The following is a 23,700-nucleotide window of genomic DNA, read 5'->3' as shown; positions in this document are numbered from 1 at the left end:
AGAACAAAAAAAGAATTTTGAGTTGTTTCGCAACCCATTTGCCGTCGATGTGAAAACTGCACCTGTGCAGATTCAGATGGAGGTCATTGAGCTGCAGTGTAATAGCACACTGAAGGCAAAGTACGATACTGCAGTGTCCGCACAGTTTACTCACTCCGAAATGCTCCAGCTTCGTCTACATGCGGCTCAAACCTTGTGCATGTTTGGTAGCACATATCTGTGCGAGAAGCTCTTCTCAGTGATAAAGACTAACAAAACAGCACACAGGAGTCGCCTCACTGATGAGCACCTGCAATCCATCCTGAGAATCTCCACAACACAGAACCTCACACCAAACAGAAACGAACCTGTGGCCAAAAAAAGATGCCAGGCGTCCAGCTCTAAAATGACATATGAGCAAAGACAACTGAATGATTTGATTTGTTATTGCTGAAAAGAACAAATTTTATTTATATTTCAGGTTTTGTTATGCAGCATGTTCATATTTGAATTTGTATAATTTTGACAGGATATATTTTTATGGAGAGCAAAATCTTTTGGGATATTTCAAATTTAAGTTTATTTTTATGTAAAATTACATAAGAGTAAAGAAATTTGAATCTTTGTTCTTTAACGCTTACTTTATTTCTAACTTGTATAATTTAGACAGGATATATTTTTATGGAGAGCAAAATATAAGTTATTTAAGGTTTGAGTTGATTTATTCCGGAATAATATTCTGTCGACTAAATAAAAATTCCTTCTATTTAAAATTTAAATAAAACTTGAACAGAAACGATAGATCATTATATCCACGAAGACTTGCACGTAAGAGCGGGAGTCATCCGTTTTAACAAGCAGCGTATTGCACCGATATGAAATAGCCTGCCCATCTAATTATTTAGGAATGGATAAATAAATTAAGATTTTGTACAAATAATGTTGTTAATTTTTCTTCCTTGATGGATTCTGGCACCACCAGCAACAGTTGTTCGCACCCCAAAGACTATATATATATATATATATATATATATATATATATATATATATATATATATATATATATATATATATAATGTGTGTATATATATGTGTGTGTGTGTGTGTATATATATATGTATATATGTATGTATGTATATATATGTATGTATATATATATGTATGTATATGTATATATATATATGTATGTATATAGATATATATATATGTATGTATATATATGTATGTATATAGATATATATATATGTATGTATATATATGTATATATATGTATATATATATATAGAATTAGAATTAGAATTAGAACAATCTAGGCGAGAACAGGCCATTCAGCCCAACAAAGCTCGCCAGTCCTATCCACTTGCTTCCTCCAAGAAAACATCAAGTCGAGTTTTGAAAGTCCCTAACGTCTTACTGTCTACCACACTACTTGGTAACTTATTCCAAGTGTCTATCGTTCTTTGTGTAAAGAAAAACTTCCTAATGTTTGTGCGAAATTTACCCTTAACAAGTTTCCAACTGTGTCCCGTGTTCTTGATGAGCTCATTTTAAAATACAAGTCTCGATCCACTGTACTAATTCCCTTCATAATTTTAAACACTTCAATCATGTCACCTCTTAATCTTCTTTTGCTTAAACTGTAAAGGCCAGCTCTTTTAATCTTTCCTCATAATTCAACCCCTGTAGACCTGGAATCAGCCTAGTCGCTCTTCTCTGGACCTTTTCTAGTGCTGCTATGTCCTTTTGTAGCCTGGAGACCAAAACTGCACACAGTACTCAAGATGAGGCCTCACCAGTGCATTATAAAGGTTGAGCATAACCTCCTTGGACTTGTACTCCACAGATCGTGCTATATAACCTAACATTCTGTTAGCCTTCTTAATGGCTTCTGAACACTGTTTGGAAGTTGATAGCTTGGAGTCCACTATGACTCCTAAATCCTTCTCATAAGGTGTACTCTCGATTTTCGACCGCCCATTGTGTATTCAAACCTAATATTTTTACTTCCTATGTGTAATACTTTACATTTACTGACATTAAATTTCATCTGCCACAAATCTGCCCAAGCCTGTATGCTATCCAAGTCCTTCTGTAATGATATAACGGATTCCAAATTATCTGCTAATCCACCTATCTTGGTATCATCTGCAAACTTAACCAGCTTGTTACTTATATTCCTATCTAAATCATTTATATATATTAAAAATAGCAGCGGCCCTAGCACTGACCCCTGTGGAACACCACTCTTAACATCGCCAGTTCTGATGAGGTTCCTCGCACCATCACCCTCTGCTTCCTGTGTCTGAGCCAATTCTGCACCCATCTAAAAACATCACCCTGAATTCCCACTTCTTTTAACTTGATGCCCAACCTCTCATGTGGCACCTTATCAAATGCTTTCTGAAAGTCCAGATAAATAATATCATAAGCTCCACTTTGATCGTATCCTTTTGTTGCCTCCTCATAGAATTCCAACATGTTAGTAAAACACGACCTCCCCTTCTGAACCCATGCTGACTGTTCAGAATAACTCCTGTCCTTGTCATGTGTTGCTCAATCTTATCCTTAATAATTCCTTCCATTAATTTTCCTGTGATGCTTGTTAAGCTTACTGGCCTATAGTTGCTTGGATCTGCCCTGTCACCCTTTTTATATAATGGGATGATATTTGCCATTTTCCAGTCCTTTGGAATCTCTCCAGTGCACAGTGACTTCCTAAAAATGTGTCAAGGGTTTATATATGTACTCACTAGCCTCCTTAAGAACACGAGGATAAATATTATCTGGGCCTGGTGATTTGTTTGATTTCATCTTATTTAATCTGAGCAGCACTTCTCCCTCTACAATTTCCAAATCCCTCAGTACCTCCTTAGTAGTTGTGTTTACCTCTGGCAGGTTATCCACTTGCTCACTTGTAAACACCTCAGAAAAATGTAAGTTTAGGGCATCTGCTATTTCATTGTCTGTATCTTTTAATTCCCTTTACTATTCCTGATGAACTTGACCTCCTCCTTAACTGTTCTTTTACTACTAAAATACTGAAAGAATCTCTTGGGGTCTTCTTTGCCTTATCTGCTATATTCCTCTCCAACTGTCTTTTAGCCTCTCTGATATCCTTCTTAATGGTTGCCCTCATTTTCTCATACGCTACGGTTCTCTTTGCAGTCATTAGTCTTATATGCCTTATACAGCAGTTTTTCCTTTGCAACTTCTTTTTAAATCTTTATTAATCCATCGTGGAGATTTTTTAGTTTCCTATTACTTCCAAATTTAGGTATGTATCTGTCCTGCATTACATGTAAAACATTTTAAACCTGTTCCACTGCTCCTCGACTGTCTCCACATTTAAAAGCTTATCCCAGTCTATCCTACTTAGACTTTGTCGCATCTGCTCAAAATTAGCCCTACTAAAGTTCAACTTAACAATTTTAGTCTTTGCATCTGTACTCTTACAAAATACTGAGAATTGTATTACATTATGGTCACTTGACCCTAGTGGTTCAATCACCTCTACACCCTCAATTCTATCCTGATTATTACAGAATACTAAATCCAGATAGGCTTCACCCCTTGTTGGTGCTTTAACATGCTGTGTTAAAAACAGTCGCGATTACTTCTAAAACTCCTGCTCTTGTGCTCCTCCATCTGTAAGGTTATCCCAGTTAATATTTGGATAATTAAAGTCCCCATGACTATAATATCCCCTGTAAACTTGCCTTTTGATATTACTAAAAGATGTGTGTTGAAATTACTGTCTGAATTGGGTGGTCTATAACACACTCCTAAAATGAGACCTTTTCCCTAATATTTTCCAGGCGAAGCCACATGTCCTCACTAAGATGGGGCTCATCATCCAACTGAAGATGACTTACATTTAATTCCTGTTTGGCATAAACAGCAACCCCACCTCCTTTTCTGTTCTGTCTATCCTTCCTAAAAATGTGTATCCCTCTATGTTACACTCATCCCCATCTTTGTTATTTAGCCAGGTTTCCGTTATTGCTATAATATCATAATTGTGCTCTGCTACATACAACTCCAACTCACTTACCTTATTTTTGATACTTCTAGCATTAAGGCAAGCTATTTTTAATGTGTTAATCCTTCTATCTTTACGTGTTTGCTTAAAATTTACATTACTATGCATTTTTATTTCTACACCATTGTTTGTTCTTCCATGTATAGATCTAAATCTGGCCTGTCCTAAACTCCCTGCCCCCATTCCCTAGTTTAAACAATCCTCGACTAGCCTACACATACGCCTCCCCAATACATTGGTGCCCCTCCGGTTCAGATGTAACCCGTCACGGGAACAGGTCCCATCTGTTCCAAAAGGAGTCCCAATGCCCCATAAACCTATACCCTTCTACCCTGCACCAAGATTTGAGCCACGCGTTAAGCCTTCTAATCTCCTCAATCTTACCTGGACTGGCGCGTGGCACAGGCAGAACTGGAGAAGACTACCTTGTCAGTTCTGCTCCTCAGCTTGGTACCTAACTCTTTGAATTTGGATCGCAGAACTGACAGACTACCCTTATGTATGTCATTTGTTCCAACGTGGACAATGACAACTGGATCCACCCGCTCTGGCCAAGAGCCTATCCACCCTTCCAGGAGGTCTCCCACCTGTGCTCCCGGAAGGCAACACACCGTCTGAGACTCTCTCTCTCTGGAGCACACCTGCGCTTCAATCCCCCTAATGATTGAGTCCCCAACTATCACTACCTCTCTCTTTTTGGGAACTGGTTTTGAGGTGGCCCGTTGGGGCTCCTCAACCCTGCCTACCACCTCAGAATTATCAGAGTCACCGTCCAGCTCCGCCAGGACATGATAACGGTTAGACACTTCTAATTCTGGGGTTGATGCCCCGGACAGTGTGCACCCTTTACCTAACGCCTTGCGACCGTGACCCACCAATTCCTACCTGTCTGGACTGGAATCTCCTCCGCGCCACCTTAGGGGTGCACACTATCTCTAAAGGACACCTGGGCCAAGTCCGCCAATTCTCTATTACAACGCAGGTCAGCCAACTCCTCCTCCAGTTCAGCGACCCTGAGCTCGAGGTGCTGGATCAGCTGGCATCTCTTGCAGATGTAGCCCTCATAGACAACTGGCTCTTCCAAACCATCATCTAAAAGTCCAACATCCAACAGGACTTGCATTGCACTGGCCTCATTATTAAAATTTGATTTGGGATTACTAAGCTGCCTTAACTATATATTTTTTTTTCTTAAAATTTAATTTCTTCTTCTTTCACTTAAATGGTAACACTAAGATCTGCTACAGATATTTTACACCTTTTCCCCTTAAGCTCCTGTACTGTTCTCCCTCTCAGCTGCCTGCTGTTTGCCTTTCTATGAGGTTAACTTTACTTTTCTCTGTCTCTTCTAGCTTTGCGCTCTTCTTACTTATAAGCTCTTCACTCGCACTGTTTGTATTCCCCCGTATTAATGAACCAATACGCTGTCGCCCACTTAACTGTTCTGCCTCTGGACGCTAAGGACTGTTTAATCTAAAATAAACAAATAAATAAAACTTTACTACCTTATTTGCTCCTACTTGTGCCTGACGGTGTCTTAACGCAGGCCGCTTACCTGCGCACTACTGAGTTTCCACCTTTTACTGCTTTGAAGTCAGCCGCGGCCTTTTTTTTTCCTTTAAACTAAGGAATCGCTGTTACGACGACGCGGTTATTTATTTACAAATGCCGATATCAGTTACTGCTGCTTTCTACCCTGCCGCCTCGATGCTAATTCAAATACAGATAACAAGAAAAGAACAAGTACAAATAACTTTTCCAAGCGCACTTCCAAACACCCAGCTACTTTTGCTCTTGTGCGGGCAAAAAAAAAAAACCCTTCTAAAGGGAAAAAGCTTTAAAAATTCCCACACGGTTCCTTAGAGGCAACCAAAACCCAAGTTTTTAAGAGCAAAATGTATTTTTTTAATGTAAATCTCACACCACAGAACAAACCAACACTCTCAACAGACTCTAGCGTTTGCAAAGCACACGTCAGCACAAAGCACACGTGACTCTCAGCTCTGAGCACCCTCCAGGTGTATATGTATATATATATATATATATATATATATATGTGTATATATATATATGTGTATATATATATATATATATATATATATATGTATATATGTGTATATATGTATATGTATATATGTTGTAATAACTGGAGACCAGAGGCGTGGAAAGGTTTGGGGCAGCCACCCGTTTAATGCGGTTTCCCGGCTGCAATAGAAATTGAGGCATTTTCCAAACAGTTGTTTACACAACAGAGTCCAAGACAGAACTGCCTGCCTAAGCAAAGGCAGTGAGCTTTATAGCTCAGAGGGCGGAAATGATGTCGTCCTCTGGGCCGGAACTGGAAGTGACATCACTCTTGGGGCCGGAACCGGAGGTGGTGTGTCCTTCCTGGAAATGGCGGCTCCTGGTGGGATTTCCCGGGTAAGACCTGCAGAGAACTCAGAAAGAGCGTCAGCGTACCCGTCGGGTCGGGCGACCTGCACCGAGAGGTCGTGGGCCCGGGAGAGGGCATCGGCGTTGGCATGAAGGGACCCCTGTCGATGAACGAGCGTATATTTGTACTGCTGCAGGTCAAGAAACCACCTGCGTGACCCGCGGATTCGACTCCCTGTGAAGGGCCATCCACTTTAAAGGCGCATGATCCGTCACCAGAGTGAACACGCGACCCAAGAGGTAGTACCGCAGCTGCGTCACCGCCCATTTGATCGCCAGAGCCTCCTTCTCCACCGCCGCGTACCTGGTCTCCGGTCCAACAGTTTCCGGCTCAGGTACATAACGGGTGTTCAACACCGTCGACGCTTTGGCTCAACACGGCTCCCAAGCCTGTGTCCGGCGTCCGTCTGGAGGACAAAAGGAGAGAGAAGTTAGGGGAGATTAAGATAGGTGCTGAAGTCAGAGCCCTTTTTAAGTCACTGAATGCAGCCCCCGCTTTATCAGACCATACCACCGTATTAGGAGCTCTTTTCTTTGTCAAGTCGGTCAAGGGCGCCGCTCTCGGAGAACGAGGCACAAACCGGCGGTAGTACCCGCCAAACCGAGAAAGGATTGGACTTGCCGCTTGGTTTTGGACGGGCCAGGCCATTATGGCTTGCAACTTGGAACACTGTGGCCTCACAGTACCCCGGCCCACTAGGTAGCCCAAATATTTGGCTTCTCTCAACCCAAGTAACATTTCTTGGGGTTGATGCGAGCCCGGCCTCTCCCAATGTCCGTAATACTGCTGTGACCTGCTGTATGTGCTCCTTCCAGGTGCTGGAATAGATGACAACGTCATCCAGATAGGCAGCACAGAGCGAGTTATGGGGCGGAGCACTTTGTCCACCAGGCGCTGAAAAGTCGCAGGCGCCGTGTAACCCGAATGGAAGGACACGATACTGCCAGTGTCCGCTAGGAGTGCTAAGCGCGTTTTTCCTTGCGGACTCCGTTAAAGGAACCTGCCAGTACCCCTTTGTCATGTCAAGTGTAGTCAAGAATTTGGCTGGTCCCAGTCTCGAGGAGGTCGTCCACGCGAGGCATGGGATAAGCATCAAATCGGGAAACTTGGTTGAGCCGACGGAAGTCATTGCAAAACCTCCAACTGCCGTCAGGCTTAGCAATCAAGACGATGGGGCTGGACCAGGGACTACTACTTTCCTCGATCACTCCTAGTGCCAGCATTCGCTTGATTTCCAGTTCCACTTCTACTTTCTTTGCCTCCGGGAGTCTGTAGGGTCGCTCACGGACGATCACCCCCGGGTCAGTCAATATGTCGTGCGCAATCAGAGAGGTCCGACCTGGCTGTTCACTTACCACCTCTGGGACGGCGGATAGCTGCTTGAGCTCCTGTCTCTGTCTGGGAGATAGCTGTTGCGAAATTAAGGGCACTTACTTCCGAGAGAGAGCAGGGCTGTCCGGAGGAGGGATCGGGATCCCTCTCCTTCCACGGTTTCAGCAGGTTTACATGATATATTCGCTCAGCTGGTCGGCGATTGGGCTGTTTCACCAAATAGTCGACCAATCCCTTCCTCTCCTTAATTTCGTAGGGGCCTAGCCAATGTGCGAGCAGTTTAGAGTGTGAAGTAGGAACCAATACCATGACGCGATCCCCCGGTTGGAACTCCCGGAGAGTCGTACACGGTCATACAGGCGGGCCTGTGCTGATTGTGCCTCCTCGATATGACTTTTAGTATAGGTCTTATTGCATCAAATCTATCGCGCAATTGGGCGATATACTCCAAAATGTTAGTGGAGGGCTGTGCCTCCCCTTCCCAGCCCTCTTTTAAAATATCTAATAAGCCCCGGGGCTGTCTTCCGTATAGTAATTCAAAGGGAGAGAACCCAGTAGAGGCTTGAGGACTTCCGGTAGGCAAAGAGGACAAGGGGGAGGAGTTGGTCCCAATTCCTCCCATCCTTGCTGACTACCTTACGTAGCATTTGCTTGAGAGTTTGATTGAATCTCTCCACTAGCCCATCGGTTTGAGGATGATACACGAGGTTTTAAATGCTTTATTTTCAGTAACTTGGCAGTCTCCTTGAGCGTTTCCGAGGTGAAAGGCGTTCCTTGGTCCGTCAGGACTTCTCTAGGAATGCCCACCGTGAAAAGACTCCTACTAGTTCCGTGCAATATTTTTAGTGGTAGCGGCGCAATGGACGGCTTCAGGGAATCGGGTTGCATAATCCACGAGGACGAGTATATATTTATATCCTCGGGCTGAGGGCTCCAGGGGTCCTACTATATCCACCCAATCCTGTCAAAGGAACGTCAATAAGGGGAAGGGGAATCAGAGGAGCACGGTCCTTCCTAGGAATTTGCCGCAGTTGACACTCCGGCAGGAAATGCAAAGCGGCGCTAACCTCCTCATTAATCCCGGCCAAAAAGCGGAGCTTAATGCGCTCTAATGTTTTATCGGGCCGAGATGGCCTCCAAGAAGGTGAGAGTGGGCTAACTTCGCAAACCTGCCGCCGGTAGGTCCAGCGGGACTAGCAACAACTTCGGACCTTCCCCTCATGTTCAGCAACCCGATACAATAATTCATTATCCATGACAAAGTGAGGTCCCTGTGGCATGGGCAAATGCGTGCGTTGGCCGTTAACGAGAACCACTGCATTCTTTATGTGCTTCAGAGAGTCGTCATTCCACTGTTCTCTCTTGAAAGAAGCGGAGTCGCTCTAAACTGAAAGTGCAACTCAGAGAGCGGGTCCGGTCTGACCTCAAGGGGCGGAGAATCCTCCCTCGCTGCCGGGGCGCTAGTGGATGACGTAGTAGCCCGCGACGGTCCGGGAGTATCTTCGTCACTCTCTTGGCCTACCGCCCACTCCCTGTCGGCTGATTACACGGTGTGGAAGCAGCTTGAGATGAGTCTTTATCATCTATAACGAGGCCAAAAGCTTTTCGGGGAATGCTTTCTAACTACCGCGGTTACTGTCAGACCAGTCCCGCCCGAGGATTACGGGAAACGGAGGATCCGGGTGTACCGCTACGTAAGCGCGAAGGGTTCCTCCGAGACATACGTAACACGGGCGGTATTGTACGGCGGATATCTCCGTGTATACATTTTAGACTGGTCTTTTCTTAATCCATTGTTGCGGTAGAACAAAGCGGCGAGCAACGACAGACACGTTACTGCGGAATCAAACAGCGCTGTTACCATATGTCCATTAATAATAAGCTCTCCCGTATGTTTATCCGCCAGGGGATTGCTAAGGGCACACAAACAACCCGCCATTGTCCCCTACGGTCCGCCTTGTTCCCCGACAGGTCGCAAGCCAGACGGCCCGGCGACTTCGGAACAGGCTCTGGATTGCGCGGAAGGGACTGCTTTGTAGGACATAACTCCCGGGTAGTCCACAGAGCGGCTGGTCTGCCCTCCCGGGTTTCACAGCCGGCCTCTGGGGTTGCAAGAGCTGTAGCAGCTCGTCCAGGGAATGGAATTCTCCCCAGGCCGGCTGGGCAAATTCCTGGGGTATTGCTGTAGCAGCAAAAACAGGCCACTTGCTGCACTATTTGCAAGGGGGTCAAATCAAATGGCCGTAGCCACTCACCCACCTGTTGCCAGAGAGCCATAGCCTGCTCTGACAGCCCTTTCTTGGGTTAAACTCCCAGTCTATTATATTCTTTACCTGCCGGCCTGGGGACAGCCCATCGTTAACAGGGACCTTGGTCCCGATGGGGCTCGGCTTTCCTACCCAGAAGAGCATACTGAGCCACTCGTGTGTTTTCCCAGAAGCCAGCCCCGCCTGTGGGGCCCCTCTACCTTCTCCACGAGATGGGTTGGTAGCCCCGGGTTATGCTCGTGGAGCAGAGCCTGCACCGCGTCCTTCCTGACCCTCCGGCACTCCCTGCCCCGAAACTCGGCCCCGGTACTCACCCACCTGGTTCCTTGAAGGTCCGTGTCCCGGGTTCTTCGGGGACACCATCCTGCCGACTACGCCACTGTAATAACTGGAGACCAGAGGCGTGGAAAGGTTTGGGGCAGCCACCCGTTTAATGCGGTTTCCCGGCTGCAATAGAAATTGAGGCATTTTCAAAACAGTTGTTTACACAACAGAGTCCAAGACAGAACTGCCTGCCTAAGCAAAGGCAGTGAGCTTTATAGCTCAGAGGGCGGAAATGATGTCGTCCTCTGGGCGGAACTGGAAGTGACATCACCCTTGGGGCGGAACCGAAGTGACCTCATTCTTGGGGCGGAACCGAGGTGGTGTGTCCTTCCTGGAAATGGCGGCTCCTGGTGGGATTTCCGGGTAAGACCTGCAGAGAACTCAGAAAGAGCGTCAGCGTACCCCGCCCCCCCCTGGGCAGATGTATAAACAGTATTGTCTAAGCCCTTCAGCTGCTTCCCATGCATGCGTGTGTGACAATGTGTGATATATGTATATATATATATATATATATATATATATATATATATATGTATATATATATATATATATGTATATATATGTATATATACATATATATATATATATGTGTATATGTATATATATATGTGTATATATATGTATATATATATATATGTATATATATGTATATATGTATATATATATATGTATATATATATATGTTTATATATATGTATTTGTGTGTATATATGTGTGTGTATGTATATGTATGTGTGTATATGTAGATATGTATATATATATGTAGATGTGTGTGTATATATGTATGTATATATATATATGACAGAAACACTCATAACAGTGACAAAACAATTACATTGACAATCATGTTATGTTATTTTCAAAATGTTTCCTTTTCTTTTTCATTACTTCTTTAACACACTACTTCTCCTCAAGTGAAGCCTTGGTATTTTACTAGTAATATATATACATGATTTGGACAGGAATATAAGTAACAAGCTGATTAAGTTTGCGATGATACTTAGCTGGGTGGATTGGCAGATAATCTTGAATCTGTCGAATAATTGCAGAGGGACTTGAACAACATACAGGCTTCAACAGATTTGTGGCAGATGAAATTTAATTTAAGTAAATGTACTACACGTAGGATGTAAAATGTTAGGTTTGAATACACAGAGAGACGTCTGAAAATCTAAAGAACACCTTATGACAAGAATTTAGGAGTCTTAGTGGACTCGACACTATGAACTGCAAGACAGTGTTCAGAAGCCATTAAGAAGACTTGAAGAATGTTAGGTTATAGAGCGCGATGTGTAGAGTACAGGTCTAAAGAGGTTTTGCTGAAGCTGTATGACGCACTTCTAAGGCCTCATCTCGAGTACTGTGTGCAGTTTTAGTCTCCAGGTTAAAAAAAAGGACATAGCAGCTCTAGAAAAAGTCCAGAGAAGAGTGACTAGACTGATTCCAGGACTACAGAAGGTGAATTATGAGGAAAGATTAAAAGAGCTGAGCCTTATTCAGTTCAAACAAAGAAGATTAAGAGGGGACATGATTGAAGTGTTTAAAATTATGAATTTTATTATGAAAATTATGAATTTTAGGATTTAGCATGGTGGATTGAGACTGTTATTTTAAAATGAGTTAATCAAGAACACAGGGACACAGTTGGAAACTTGTTAAGGATAAATTTCACACAAACATTAGGAAGTTTTTCTTTACACAGAGATCCATAGACAAATGGAATAAGCTACCAAGTGGCATTGTAGACAGTAGGACTTTAGGTACTTTCAAAATTAGGCTTGATGTTATTTTAGAAGAATTAAGTGGATAAGAATAGCAAGCTTTGTTGGGGTGAATGGCCAGTTCTCATCGACATTGTTCTAATGTTCTAAAGTCGCTTGACCAAATTCCATAGATTCCTGAGTTACTCGAGTGAGTTGCCTATTCTACCAAAGCTTGCCAATGTGTAAAATTTAGACTTCTATAATTGTTATTATGATTTATAGCATTTTGGGAAAGTACTCTGTTGAAATAAATTAATTAAAGTGTATAAAGTGAAAGTATATCTTGTAATGCAATAAGACTACAGCAGAAAGTTTCAAGAAAGTGAGGTGATAGGCTAGGGTTAATGTTCTGATTTTAAGCAACACTCTTGCACTTAGAATGAACAATTGTGTGAGTGACACTCATTTAAAGAGCTATGTTGACATGTCCAACAGGAGGAGCAGCAGTCCGCAAGATGTGTAATAAAGAAGCATCTGCTTCCAGCATCTCTGCCGGATTTTAATTTGCTTCTCATCATTACTTATGCACATGTACAAGATTTTACTCCCCCTTCTGCTGCTTTAGTTATGCATCATTATAAATAACTGTATACATCTTTCCATTGATTTTTTTGATTTTGATTACAGTAGTGTTGTGAGCTGGGCCTATTCCAGCAACATCATTAACAGAGCGAGTGACAATCCTGGATGACAAAGTGTTGTTCTATTCACTCAGATACTCCTTCAAACTCGCTTATACCATGCCGTTATAAAGTTGTTAGTTTATTAAACCTGCCTCTCTTCAAAATGTCAGAGAAGTCTATAGAACTTGGGAAATTCCACAGGGACACAGAGAAAATTTAAAAACTCCACACAGACAATGAGTTAATTTTGTGTCAAGCCAAGCTCTCAAACTGGTGAGGCAACAATGCTAAACACTGTTCAATCTAGAAACATCTTTCTGTTCCTCCATTTCACTTTTTAACCAACTGTTTACATGGTAAATTCATAGAGATTCACAGCCCTTGCTGTCAGCATCTCCTATAAGTGGTATCAGTTTTGGATGGTATTCATGGTTCATTGTGAAGGCCACAATCACCACATAACCTACAGTAACACCAAAAATATGCAAATTCCCCATTGATAGCATTCCAATAATATATTTTTCTCCACTCTGAATAGAATTTTCACCCCCATATTTATTAATGAGTGTGTTGCCATTCCCAAAATCTCCAATAATATTTCTTCAGTGACTAATATAAGAGCTGGGATTATTGTGTTTTTAGTTGGATTTCCTGAGAAACAGAGGAAAAAAATTAAATACAGTCTCTATGGAGTCCAGATTCATGTCAAGTTTAACCCTCATTTAAATCTGAAATAAATATTGTGGCAGATGGCTGGGGCCCTTGCCAGGGATGCCTCTTCTATATATGGTCCGGGGCAACAAGTATGGACTGAACAGTACTGCCCCCGGGATGGTAGATGGCAGTCCCCCAGGTGGAAGTGGTGCCTCGATTCCTGAGGCTCCATGGGAGATGGAGTTCTTTACAACCCTGTTGGGAATCAGGGGTGCTGCCAGGGGACACTGCAGTTGTTCCTAAGCCTGTGGGTGGCTGTTCCACCACACCTGGAAGTGCTGGAATGGGGGCAAACCTTCTCGACTTCAAGGCCTATATGTATAGTATATATATGTGTATATATATATATATGTGTATATATGTGTATATATATGTATATATATGTGTATATATATGTAAATATGTATATATATATGTATATGTATATATATGTGTATATATATATGTATGTATATATATATATGTATGTATATATATGTTTATATATATGTATTTGTGTGTATATATGTGTGTGTATGTATATGTATGTGTGTATATGTAGATATGTATATATATATGTAGATGTGTGTGTATATATGTATGTATATATATATATGACAGAAACACTCATAACAGTGACAAAACAATTACATTGACAATCATGTTATGTTATTTTCAAAATGTTTCCTTTTCTTTTTCATTACTTCTTTAACACACTACTTCTCCGCTGCGAAGCGCGGGTATTTTGCTAGTAATATATATACATGATTTGGACAGGAATATAAGTAACAAGCTGATTAAGTTTGCCGATGATACTTAGCTGGGTGGATTGGCAGATAATCTTGAATCTGTCGAATAATTGCAGAGGGACTTGAACAACATACAGGCTTCAACAGATTTGTGGCAGATGAAATTTAATTTAAGTAAATGTACTACACGTAGGATGTAAAATGTTAGGTTTGAATACACAGAGAGACGTCTGAAAATCTAAAGAACACCTTATGACAAGAATTTAGGAGTCTTAGTGGACTCGACACTATGAACTGCAAGACAGTGTTCAGAAGCCATTAAGAAGACTTGAAGAATGTTAGGTTATAGAGCGCGATGTGTAGAGTACAGGTCTAAAGAGGTTTTGCTGAAGCTGTATGACGCACTTCTAAGGCCTCATCTCGAGTACTGTGTGCAGTTTTAGTCTCCAGGTTAAAAAAAAGGACATAGCAGCTCTAGAAAAAGTCCAGAGAAGAGTGACTAGACTGATTCCAGGACTACAGAAGGTGAATTATGAGGAAAGATTAAAAGAGCTGAGCCTTATTCAGTTCAAACAAAAGAAGATTAAGAGGGGACATGATTGAAGTGTTTAAAATTATGAATTTTATTATGAAAATTATGAATTTTAGGATTTAGCATGGTGGATTGAGACTGTTATTTTAAAATGAGTTAATCAAGAACACAGGGACACAGTTGGAAACTTGTTAAGGATAAATTTCACACAAACATTAGGAAGTTTTTCTTTACACAGAGATCCATAGACAAATGGAATAAGCTACCAAGTGGCATTGTAGACAGTAGGACTTTAGGTACTTTCAAAATTAGGCTTGATGTTATTTTAGAAGAATTAAGTGGATAAGAATAGCAAGCTTTGTTGGGGTGAATGGCCAGTTCTCATCGACATTGTTCTAATGTTCTAAAGTCGCTTGACCAAATTCCATAGATTCCTGAGTTACTCGAGTGAGTTGCCTATTCTACCAAAGCTTGCCAATGTGTAAAATTTAGACTTCTATAATTGTTATTATGATTTATAGCATTTTGGGAAAGTACTCTGTTGAAATAAATTAATTAAAGTGTATAAAGTGAAAGTATATCTTGTAATGCAATAAGACTACAGCAGAAAGTTTCAAGAAAGTGAGGTGATAGGCTAGGGTTAATGTTCTGATTTTAAGCAACACTCTTGCACTTAGAATGAACAATTGTGTGAGTGACACTCATTTAAAGAGCTATGTTGACATGTCCAACAGGAGGAGCAGCAGTCCGCAAGATGTGTAATAAAGAAGCATCTGCTTCCAGCATCTCTGCCGGATTTTAATTTGCTTCTCATCATTACTTATGCACATGTACAAGATTTTACTCCCCCTTCTGCTGCTTTAGTTATGCATCATTATAAATAACTGTATACATCTTTCCATTGATTTTTTTGATTTTGATTACAGTAGTGTTGTGAGCTGGGCCTATTCCAGCAACATCATTAACAGAGCAGTGACAATCCTGGATAACAAAGTGTTGTTCTATTCACTCAGATACTCCTTCAAACTCGCTTATACCATGCCGTTATAAAGTTGTTAGTTTATTAAACCTGCCTCTCTTCAAAATGTCAGAGAAGTCTATAGAACTTGGGAAATTCCACAGGGACACAGAGAAAATTTAAAAACTCCACACAGACAATGAGTTAATTTTGTGTCAAGCCAAGCTCTCCAAACTGGTGAGGCAACAATGCTAAACACTGTTCAATCTAGAAACATCTTTCTGTTCCTCCATTTCACTTTTTAACCAACTGTTTACATGGTAAATTCATAGAGATTCACAGCCCTTGCTGTCAGCATCTCCTATAAGTGGTATCAGTTTTGGATGGTATTCATGGTTCATTGTGAAGGCCACAATCACCACATAACCTACAGTAACACCAAAAATATGCAAATTCCCCATTGATAGCATTCCAATAATATATTTTTCTCCACTCTGAATAGAATTTTCACCCCCATATTTATTAATGAGTGTGTTGCCATTCCCAAAATCTCCAATAATATTTCTTCAGTGACTAATATAAGAGCTGGGATTATTGTGTTTTTAGTTGGATTTCCTGAGAAACAGAGGAAAAAAATTAAATACAGTCTCTATGGAGTCCAGATTCATGTCAAGTTTAACCCTCATTTAAATCTGAAATAAATATTGTGGCAGATGGCTGGGGCCCTTGCCAGGGATGCCTCTTCTATATATGGTCCGGGGCAACAAGTATGGACTGAACAGTACTGCCCCCGGGATGGTAGATGGCAGTCCCCAGGTGGAAGTGGTGCCTCGGATTCGCAGGGCTCCATGGGAGATGGAGTTCTTTACAACCCTGTTGGGAATCAGGGGTGCTGCCAGGGGACACTGCAGTTGTTCCTAAGCCTGTGTGGGTGGCTGTTCCACCACACCTGGAAGTGCAGCTGGAAATAGGTCGTCAAACACCTTGAGTGCTTCCGGGTGACTATACAAGGAGCCAGCAGCCACCACTCCGAGAGCCAGAGTCGGGAGGAGGGAGGCAAAGTTTGCCGGTGAGGAATGGTGGAACAAAAGAGAGAGAAGAAGAATTGTGTGGTACTATGCTTGTGTGACTGTGTTGTGCCTGTGGGAAAACGGGGAAGGCTTTGCCCACAGGCTAAGAAAAAGAAAATAAAAACATTTATTTGTTTTACCAGTGTGCCTCCTACATCTGTCTGTGTCGGGTTGAGCATTGATATAGCGCCTTTTGTCACAATATATATATATATGCATTTATGTTCACTTTCAGATTTTTTTGCGTTCATGGTAACCTAGCAGCCTACCTGTATTTTATATAGCGACATTAATAGAAGTCTTTCTCTGTCAGTGGTATACATAGCAATTCATGTACATACAGGTTCTGAACTATGCATGTGACACACAAATACAAAGTTATATATTTGAAGTTACATACCACAGATCATATAGCTGTTATTTACAGTAATCCCTACTCGATCGCAGGGGTTGCATTCAAGAACCCCCTGCGAAGGTGAAAATCCGTGAAGTAAAAACCATATGTTCATATGGTTATTTTTATATATTTTAAGCCCTTATAAACTCTCCCACATTATCATAAACATTTCCCACACAGTTATACAGCATAAACCCTTTGTATTCTCTTAGATATTAGGTAAGATTCGTTGAAATTATGTATGTAAACACACTGTTTACACTGTTTACTGTTAGTAAAACCTAAATATTATTTTAAAGATATCGAGCATCTCCGATATCGCGTATGTTACAGCCATTACGACAGACAGGCCACCAGCAATAAATACGTACAATGCAAGAAAAATTGTATACAGTAAAATGTGTGTACAGTGACACTAAATGTATGTACATGTAATAAGTACTGTACGTAGAAAAGGAGAGCAACAAAGGAGAGCGTTACAGCTCTTCTAAAGGAGCCTCTTCAGGCGATTGTGTAGCACCACCATTGTTCTTCTTCTGGCAGTCTTCAATCCAAATCCCTAAAGCAGATTTCAACTGGACTACCACCTTATTACATCCACTTACAACTCGTTTTGCGCCCTGGTTAAAGGACACTGCAGCTGTAGATTTTATATTCTTTTCCTCCTTTTTAAATAAAAAGAATTGTGGACTCATTGATGCCGTAATGGCGTCCTGCAGCGGTGTAGCTTTTCCCTTCCTTCAACATATCCAAAACTTTTACCTTTTTGGCAATCGTTAGCATCTTCCATAGGTGCTTGGGCACGGCCCCTGAAGCAGTAGCAGGAGCAGATCGTTTTGGAGCCATAACAAAGGGCTTGACTATGCACAAAGATAAATACAAAAGTTAACTGTTTACACAGCGAAACATGTTGATGCTGAATGAGCGAGATGAGACTTCCTGGTTAACTCAGCGGAATCGAGTTCAGCGCTCCATCGCTGAGCCAATCAGCACACAGGAGCTTAACTGCGTGCTCTGATTGGGTAGCTTCTCAGCCATACGCCAATAGCGTCCCTTGTATGAAATCAACTGGGTAAACCAACTGAGGGAGCATGTACCAGAAGTAAAAGACCCATTGTCTGCAGAAACCCATGAAGCAGCAAAAATTCTGCGTTATATATTTAGATATGCTTACATATAAAATCCGCGATACACTGAAGCCGTGAAAGTTGAAGCGCGATATAGCGAGGGATTACTGTATACACATACAAAACTTTATCACTGTAATCCACCCATGAACAAATGTACACACAAACAAATCCTGGAATTTTTAGTTCCCAATTAACTGTTCTGGAAATTATTGCTACATATCCATCTCTCTATTTTCCATACATCCATTCAATTCCGTGCATCTGTCCATGGATTATAGGGTCCCAGATCCTGACTTAAGGAAGATACTTCTCTGTCATACAGCATACCCACCAATATGAGCATGCATCTCAGATTATATTCATCGTGTATTTGAGATGTGAGAGGAAGCCAGTGTATCTAGAGAAAATCCACAAAAGCATGGGAATTACATATACACAATGACTGGGCCATAATCTGGACTAATTTTAAGCTTTGGGCAGCAGTACTAGCCACTATGCAACCACTTTTTACATTTGTTTTGGGTTGAGCTAAAAGGTGGAGATGCAAATGAAATTTGCACTTTCTGACTTACTGTTCATTTCCAGGGCACAGCAAAATTGTTCACCTTACATTTTTAAAGTTTTTGCATGAGAATTCTTCTTTATTTCTTCTCTTGTAACTGATACCATTGGAGACTGCAATTTCTGGAAAATAATACATGAATGGATAGACTGAATAATATATGTTGTTTTTCCTGCAGCTCAGGTCCATGGAGAGCATGTGATACTGCGAGATGATTTTGAATCCCACCAGGAGAAACAGCTAAATCCCAATATCTGGTAATGTGTATAGCAGATGGGTTGATGAGAAGAATAGCAAAGACTGTGATATGGGTTAGCTTGGTTCTCATTTTTTGTCTATTTGTCAGGTCTGACTGCAGTGGCTGTGAATTGGGTGAGCGATGTGGTGGCATCATGCACGGTGCTGCTGTTTCCTTTTGTGAACCGCTTGGCCGGCGAGAACTGGTAAGTATTGGGTCCTACAGAAAAGAGAGACATTTTTCTGCAGCTCTAAGTATTCTTACTTTCTGCCTCTCCTACAGGTGACAGTGCCACTCAACACTAGTTCAGCTTCAGTTCTACAGTTTGCACTTGGTCAGTATATTGCCACATGTCCTCCTTATATCTCTCTTATCTTTGATAGAGTTTCTCAGTTTACTTATACATTAGTTTTCTATGACCCCACCCTGTACTGCACACTTAATAGTCTTTTTGTCCTATTTCTATCCTTGTAGCCCATCTCTTGCTTTCCTTTCTTCTCTTTATTAGTCCTTTCCTGCTCCCCATCTCATACTGCACCCTCACTATTTCATAGTACTATATCTAGTCTCTCTTTATTACCCCTTTCTATTTAAAATTCTTCACAGCCTATGTGATTTGCATTGTCATTTCCTGTATACTTGTTATGGAACATATGTGTCTTTGTCTTACGGCCTTTTTTCAGTAAAAGATGAAAGTGTGAAAACAGGATCCTAAACACATTATTCCCAGATAACTGTCTAGCTCCATAGCACAATTGCTTCTATACTGTCACAATCTGAGTGATTAGACTAAGGGTAGCTGCTGTCAAATTGCCGGCTCTCTGACTCTGCATGATGTTACCTGAAGATGAAACTGAAAGCAGGTGGTCAGCACATAGTCCAAAGTTTTTGGCTACAAGCAAAAATTAGACTTAGTTCTTGCTTATTACTTACTTTATTTGAGCCAGTGCCACCTGTCTCTTCCAGTTTTACAGATCACCCTGTCATAATCAATCTTATATGTTTGGGCCACTCATCAGCTCTTTATTATGACATGGCAAGCATTGCCAGCCAAACATACTGAAGAAGGTGCTAAGAGCATTTAGATTGAGTTGAGTTACATAAGGGTCAGTGAAGACAAGGATCAACTAAAAAAAATGGCCAATAATATAAAACACAGATTTATTAACAGTATAGTCAATTGCATGTTTTCATTTTGGTTCACTTCACAGCAAGTAATACCCCTTCTCCACCCCATATAAAAACTGGAAGTGAATTGGAAACACCTCAGCCCCCTGGGGCTTGTTACAAATGCTGCTAAGGATAAGAGACCCCATTTTAATTTAGAGATGAGTGTCCCAGGGAGCAATTTGTTTCCCGTCCACATTTCACCTCTGTGTGTCCCTGCTGCCCCCCATTCACAGGCTGGCTCTTAATTGCACTTGTGAAACGCCCCACTGACCCCAGGGACAGAGAGGAAATGAATGATGAGCCAAGGAACCATAACAATAAATTCCCTCAGTGTTCAGACAAGCAATAGAGAGATTTACTGTTCCTTGGGGACGACATGTGAAACCAAGAAACACGGGTCAATTAGCGAGCGTTACTAAGCACAGAAACTCTCTGGGAATCCCACGTCAAAGCAAGACAGGTAAAGACAGATAGGTGCGAAGGTGACAGAGAGATACAACTGGTAATGTGTAGAGGGAACAGAATGACAGAGATAAGGGTTTTGAGACTGGGAAGGATAAGGAGATTAGGTGTGATAAAATAAAACAGATGGCCAAGATGATAAAGGGGAAAAGGCTGAAAGAAAAAATATGAGCTGAGGGAAAACAGACCAGGTATGAAGATAGGGTAAAGCAGACTTTGACTTGAGGTGGACCTATCAGATATGCATAATGGGGAAGAGCCAGTGACATAGCAAAAAATATAGAAAAAGGGTGATTAGTAATTGACAGATTACATGGTTAGGAATCATACAGTGTAAGACTTGTCAAATCCCCACTACCCACAATGCTTTTTATTCAGCCGCTACAATATGTTCTATGTCCCTGCTTATTCAAAAATGAGTTGCTGTTCTTTGTTTGCCCTTGTTTGAAGTTGAGATTATTTAGAGGGAGAAGGAGGAATCAGCCAAAAGGAGCCATTGCACAGTAACTGTCCTTTTGTCTTTGTTTGCAAATCAGTTTGCTTCAGACTAAATACTATGGATTGAAATGAGGAAGAGATGAAAAGTAGCAGCATTTATTGGGTATAGAGGAAGAATTATTGAGGGGGTGCTGGAGCCATCATATATTTAGGCAGCTGTTTGGAGTCATGACTCATTCTGTTTAATGGATTGTGGGTTTCCATGCATAACATTGATATGCCAAAGTATAACGGACAATGGTTTGGAGTGATTATACATATTATCTGAGTGCTTTGTTATTGCTGCTGTATTCTGGAAAGTGCATTCCATATGAAAATCTGAAAAAGGAGGATCGTAGAAATCTAGAGTAATTTATCCTGTTTTTGTCATTGATATAAAATACCTTTATTGTTTAAGACATTACTTGAAATTTAGAAATAATCTCCCAAAATAGATAGTGTTTTTAGCAAGCATTATATTCATATGATCACACATATAATGAGGGAATGTTCTGGTATGTGCAGTCATGCATGTGAGGTAAATGGTACTTTGAATGGTTGTGTGAGAGAGTAAAGTTTGGGATGCTCATATGAGAATATCGGTCTACAGTGATCACACAGGAAATAATAGTTTTTTGTCAAGGTTATGCATACTCAGTAGCTGTTGATTTTATAGCCAATGCATAAGAAATGCATGATTTGGAGTTCTTACTGATATGAAATACCAGGCAGGTGTAGGAGAGGGAACTATAGAGCAGGTTGAAGTGATTGCTCTGACAAATGTAAGGTATATTCAGCCTAGAATATTGGGAATGTTCTAACATACTGTCATCACTGGTCACCCTTTTGCTCCAGGTTCCGGCTCCTGTCGCTTTAGCTTCACAGATCCTGATATTGTTGTCTCCTATAGCCGTAACAACTCTGAGGGCTGGACCCCACTGGAGAAGATCCGGTATGCCAATCTTTGTTCCTGGGCTTTAATATTTTATTTATATCTCTCAGTTTCCAGCTTGTTTTTCTGTAATGCACTTTCTGTATTCTTTACTCTGTTCAGTTTCTCTGTAGTTGAGGGTTGACACATGCTGAAATAATGTTCATGAAAATTAAAGTAACTTATTCCCCACCATATTCTTTCCCTTTTTTGTTTCTATTTCTTAAAGCATCAAGTTAAGATAGTATTAATTTTATGAAGTCGTCCTCCTGTATTAGCAATACAATGTGGCAAAATGTTGTAATTGCACCTGAACCCAGATGCCAGAATAGACCATATAATAAGCCAAAAATACTGAATGAAGTACGACCTGGAAATTTTGTTTTAAACTATTGAGCAGTACCCTCTGCTTATTAAATAGTATAATGAATATGTGAAAGTTCTTCAAGGCACTCCGGTTTCCTCCCACAATCCAAAGACATGCAGGTTAGGTGGATTAGCGATTCTAAATTGGCCCTAGTGTGTGCTTGGTGTGTGGGTGTGTTTGTGTGTGTCCTGCGGTGGGTTGGCGCCCTGCCCAGGATTGGTTCCTGCCTTGTGCCCTGTGTTGGCTGGGATTGGCTCCAGCAGACCCCCGTGACCCTGTATTCGGATTCAGCGGGTTAGAAAATGGATGGATGGATGGATGGAAGTTCTTCAATTTTTGCAAGTGTTTAAGATGTACTCTTGATTCTGAGTTCACAACATGCCCGTTTCAGCCCTGGTTTCTTCCTTTCTCCATGAAGTGGCAAATGGGCCTCTCATCTCCGTGCAGTACGGCTTTATTCTCTGTGGGTACCTGTTACTCAATCTGACCCCAGGCAAGCGGTCACATTCTGTTTCTTTTGCCATTCTTCAAAAAAGAGCTTTCATTTTCCTAGTTTTTACACTGGACATATTTTATGTTTGCTTGGTAGGACTCAGTGTACTGTCATTTTATCAATAGTAAGATAATTTGGGGGAATCTGTTGCAGTGACACTAAATTTGTGAGTTAGTAGCTAGATTTTTGAGAGGATTGTTTTCTACTCATGTTCATTTAATATACAGTACACTTTATAGTCTCTACTCCCGAGATCTGTGTGTCAAGTGTTTTAGTACCATTGAAAGTTCCATGTGATGAGGAAGGTTGAAACAGTCTACAGTAGTTTATACTCTGTTACTGGATTTCTTTTTAAATACAAATTATATTCTCCATGACTTTATTCTTGATCTCCACAACTCTTCCTTCTTTATTTATCAAATTCAATTAAAACATGCTTCATTCTAATGATGATTTTTTATTAAGTAATGTTCCACTCCAGGACTCGCTAACATATTGGCTCCCATTTATTAACTTAACATTCAAAAAAACCTTTATTGTCATGATAATGTATTATATTTCAAAAATATTTGCAATGAATTCAGCAGTATTAATGCGTTTTATGATTTCATGTAGTTGGATACAAAGCAGGGTTGACTTGTTAGCAGCACCTAGAACGAGGCATGTACCAACACTGTATTAGATGTCACTTCAGCCAGATAGTTGCTCAC

At 41.2% G+C, this 23,700-nt stretch overlaps 1 protein-coding gene across 2 annotated transcripts in view; it reads left to right on the top strand.

Moving 5' to 3' along the window:
- Window positions 1-23,700, top strand: part of reln (reelin) — a 163,565-nt gene that overhangs the window by 57,851 nt on the left and 82,014 nt on the right. For both annotated transcript variants that reach the window (XM_039769861.1, XM_039769860.1), the window contains exons 6-9: window positions 19,031-19,109; window positions 19,199-19,295; window positions 19,373-19,424; window positions 22,055-22,151. In XM_039769861.1, coding sequence (XP_039625795.1) covers window positions 19,031-19,109; window positions 19,199-19,295; window positions 19,373-19,424; window positions 22,055-22,151 — 325 coding nt within the window. The remainder of the gene's footprint in view (window positions 1-19,030; window positions 19,110-19,198; window positions 19,296-19,372; window positions 19,425-22,054; window positions 22,152-23,700) is intronic.

This window comes from Polypterus senegalus, chromosome 11 (assembly GCF_016835505.1).
Source record: "Polypterus senegalus isolate Bchr_013 chromosome 11, ASM1683550v1, whole genome shotgun sequence".
In the NCBI taxonomy this organism is placed as follows: Eukaryota; Metazoa; Chordata; class Cladistia; order Polypteriformes; family Polypteridae; genus Polypterus; species Polypterus senegalus.
Note: the sequence above shows the minus strand (reverse complement) of the source record. Positions and strands in the feature narration are given on the sequence as shown.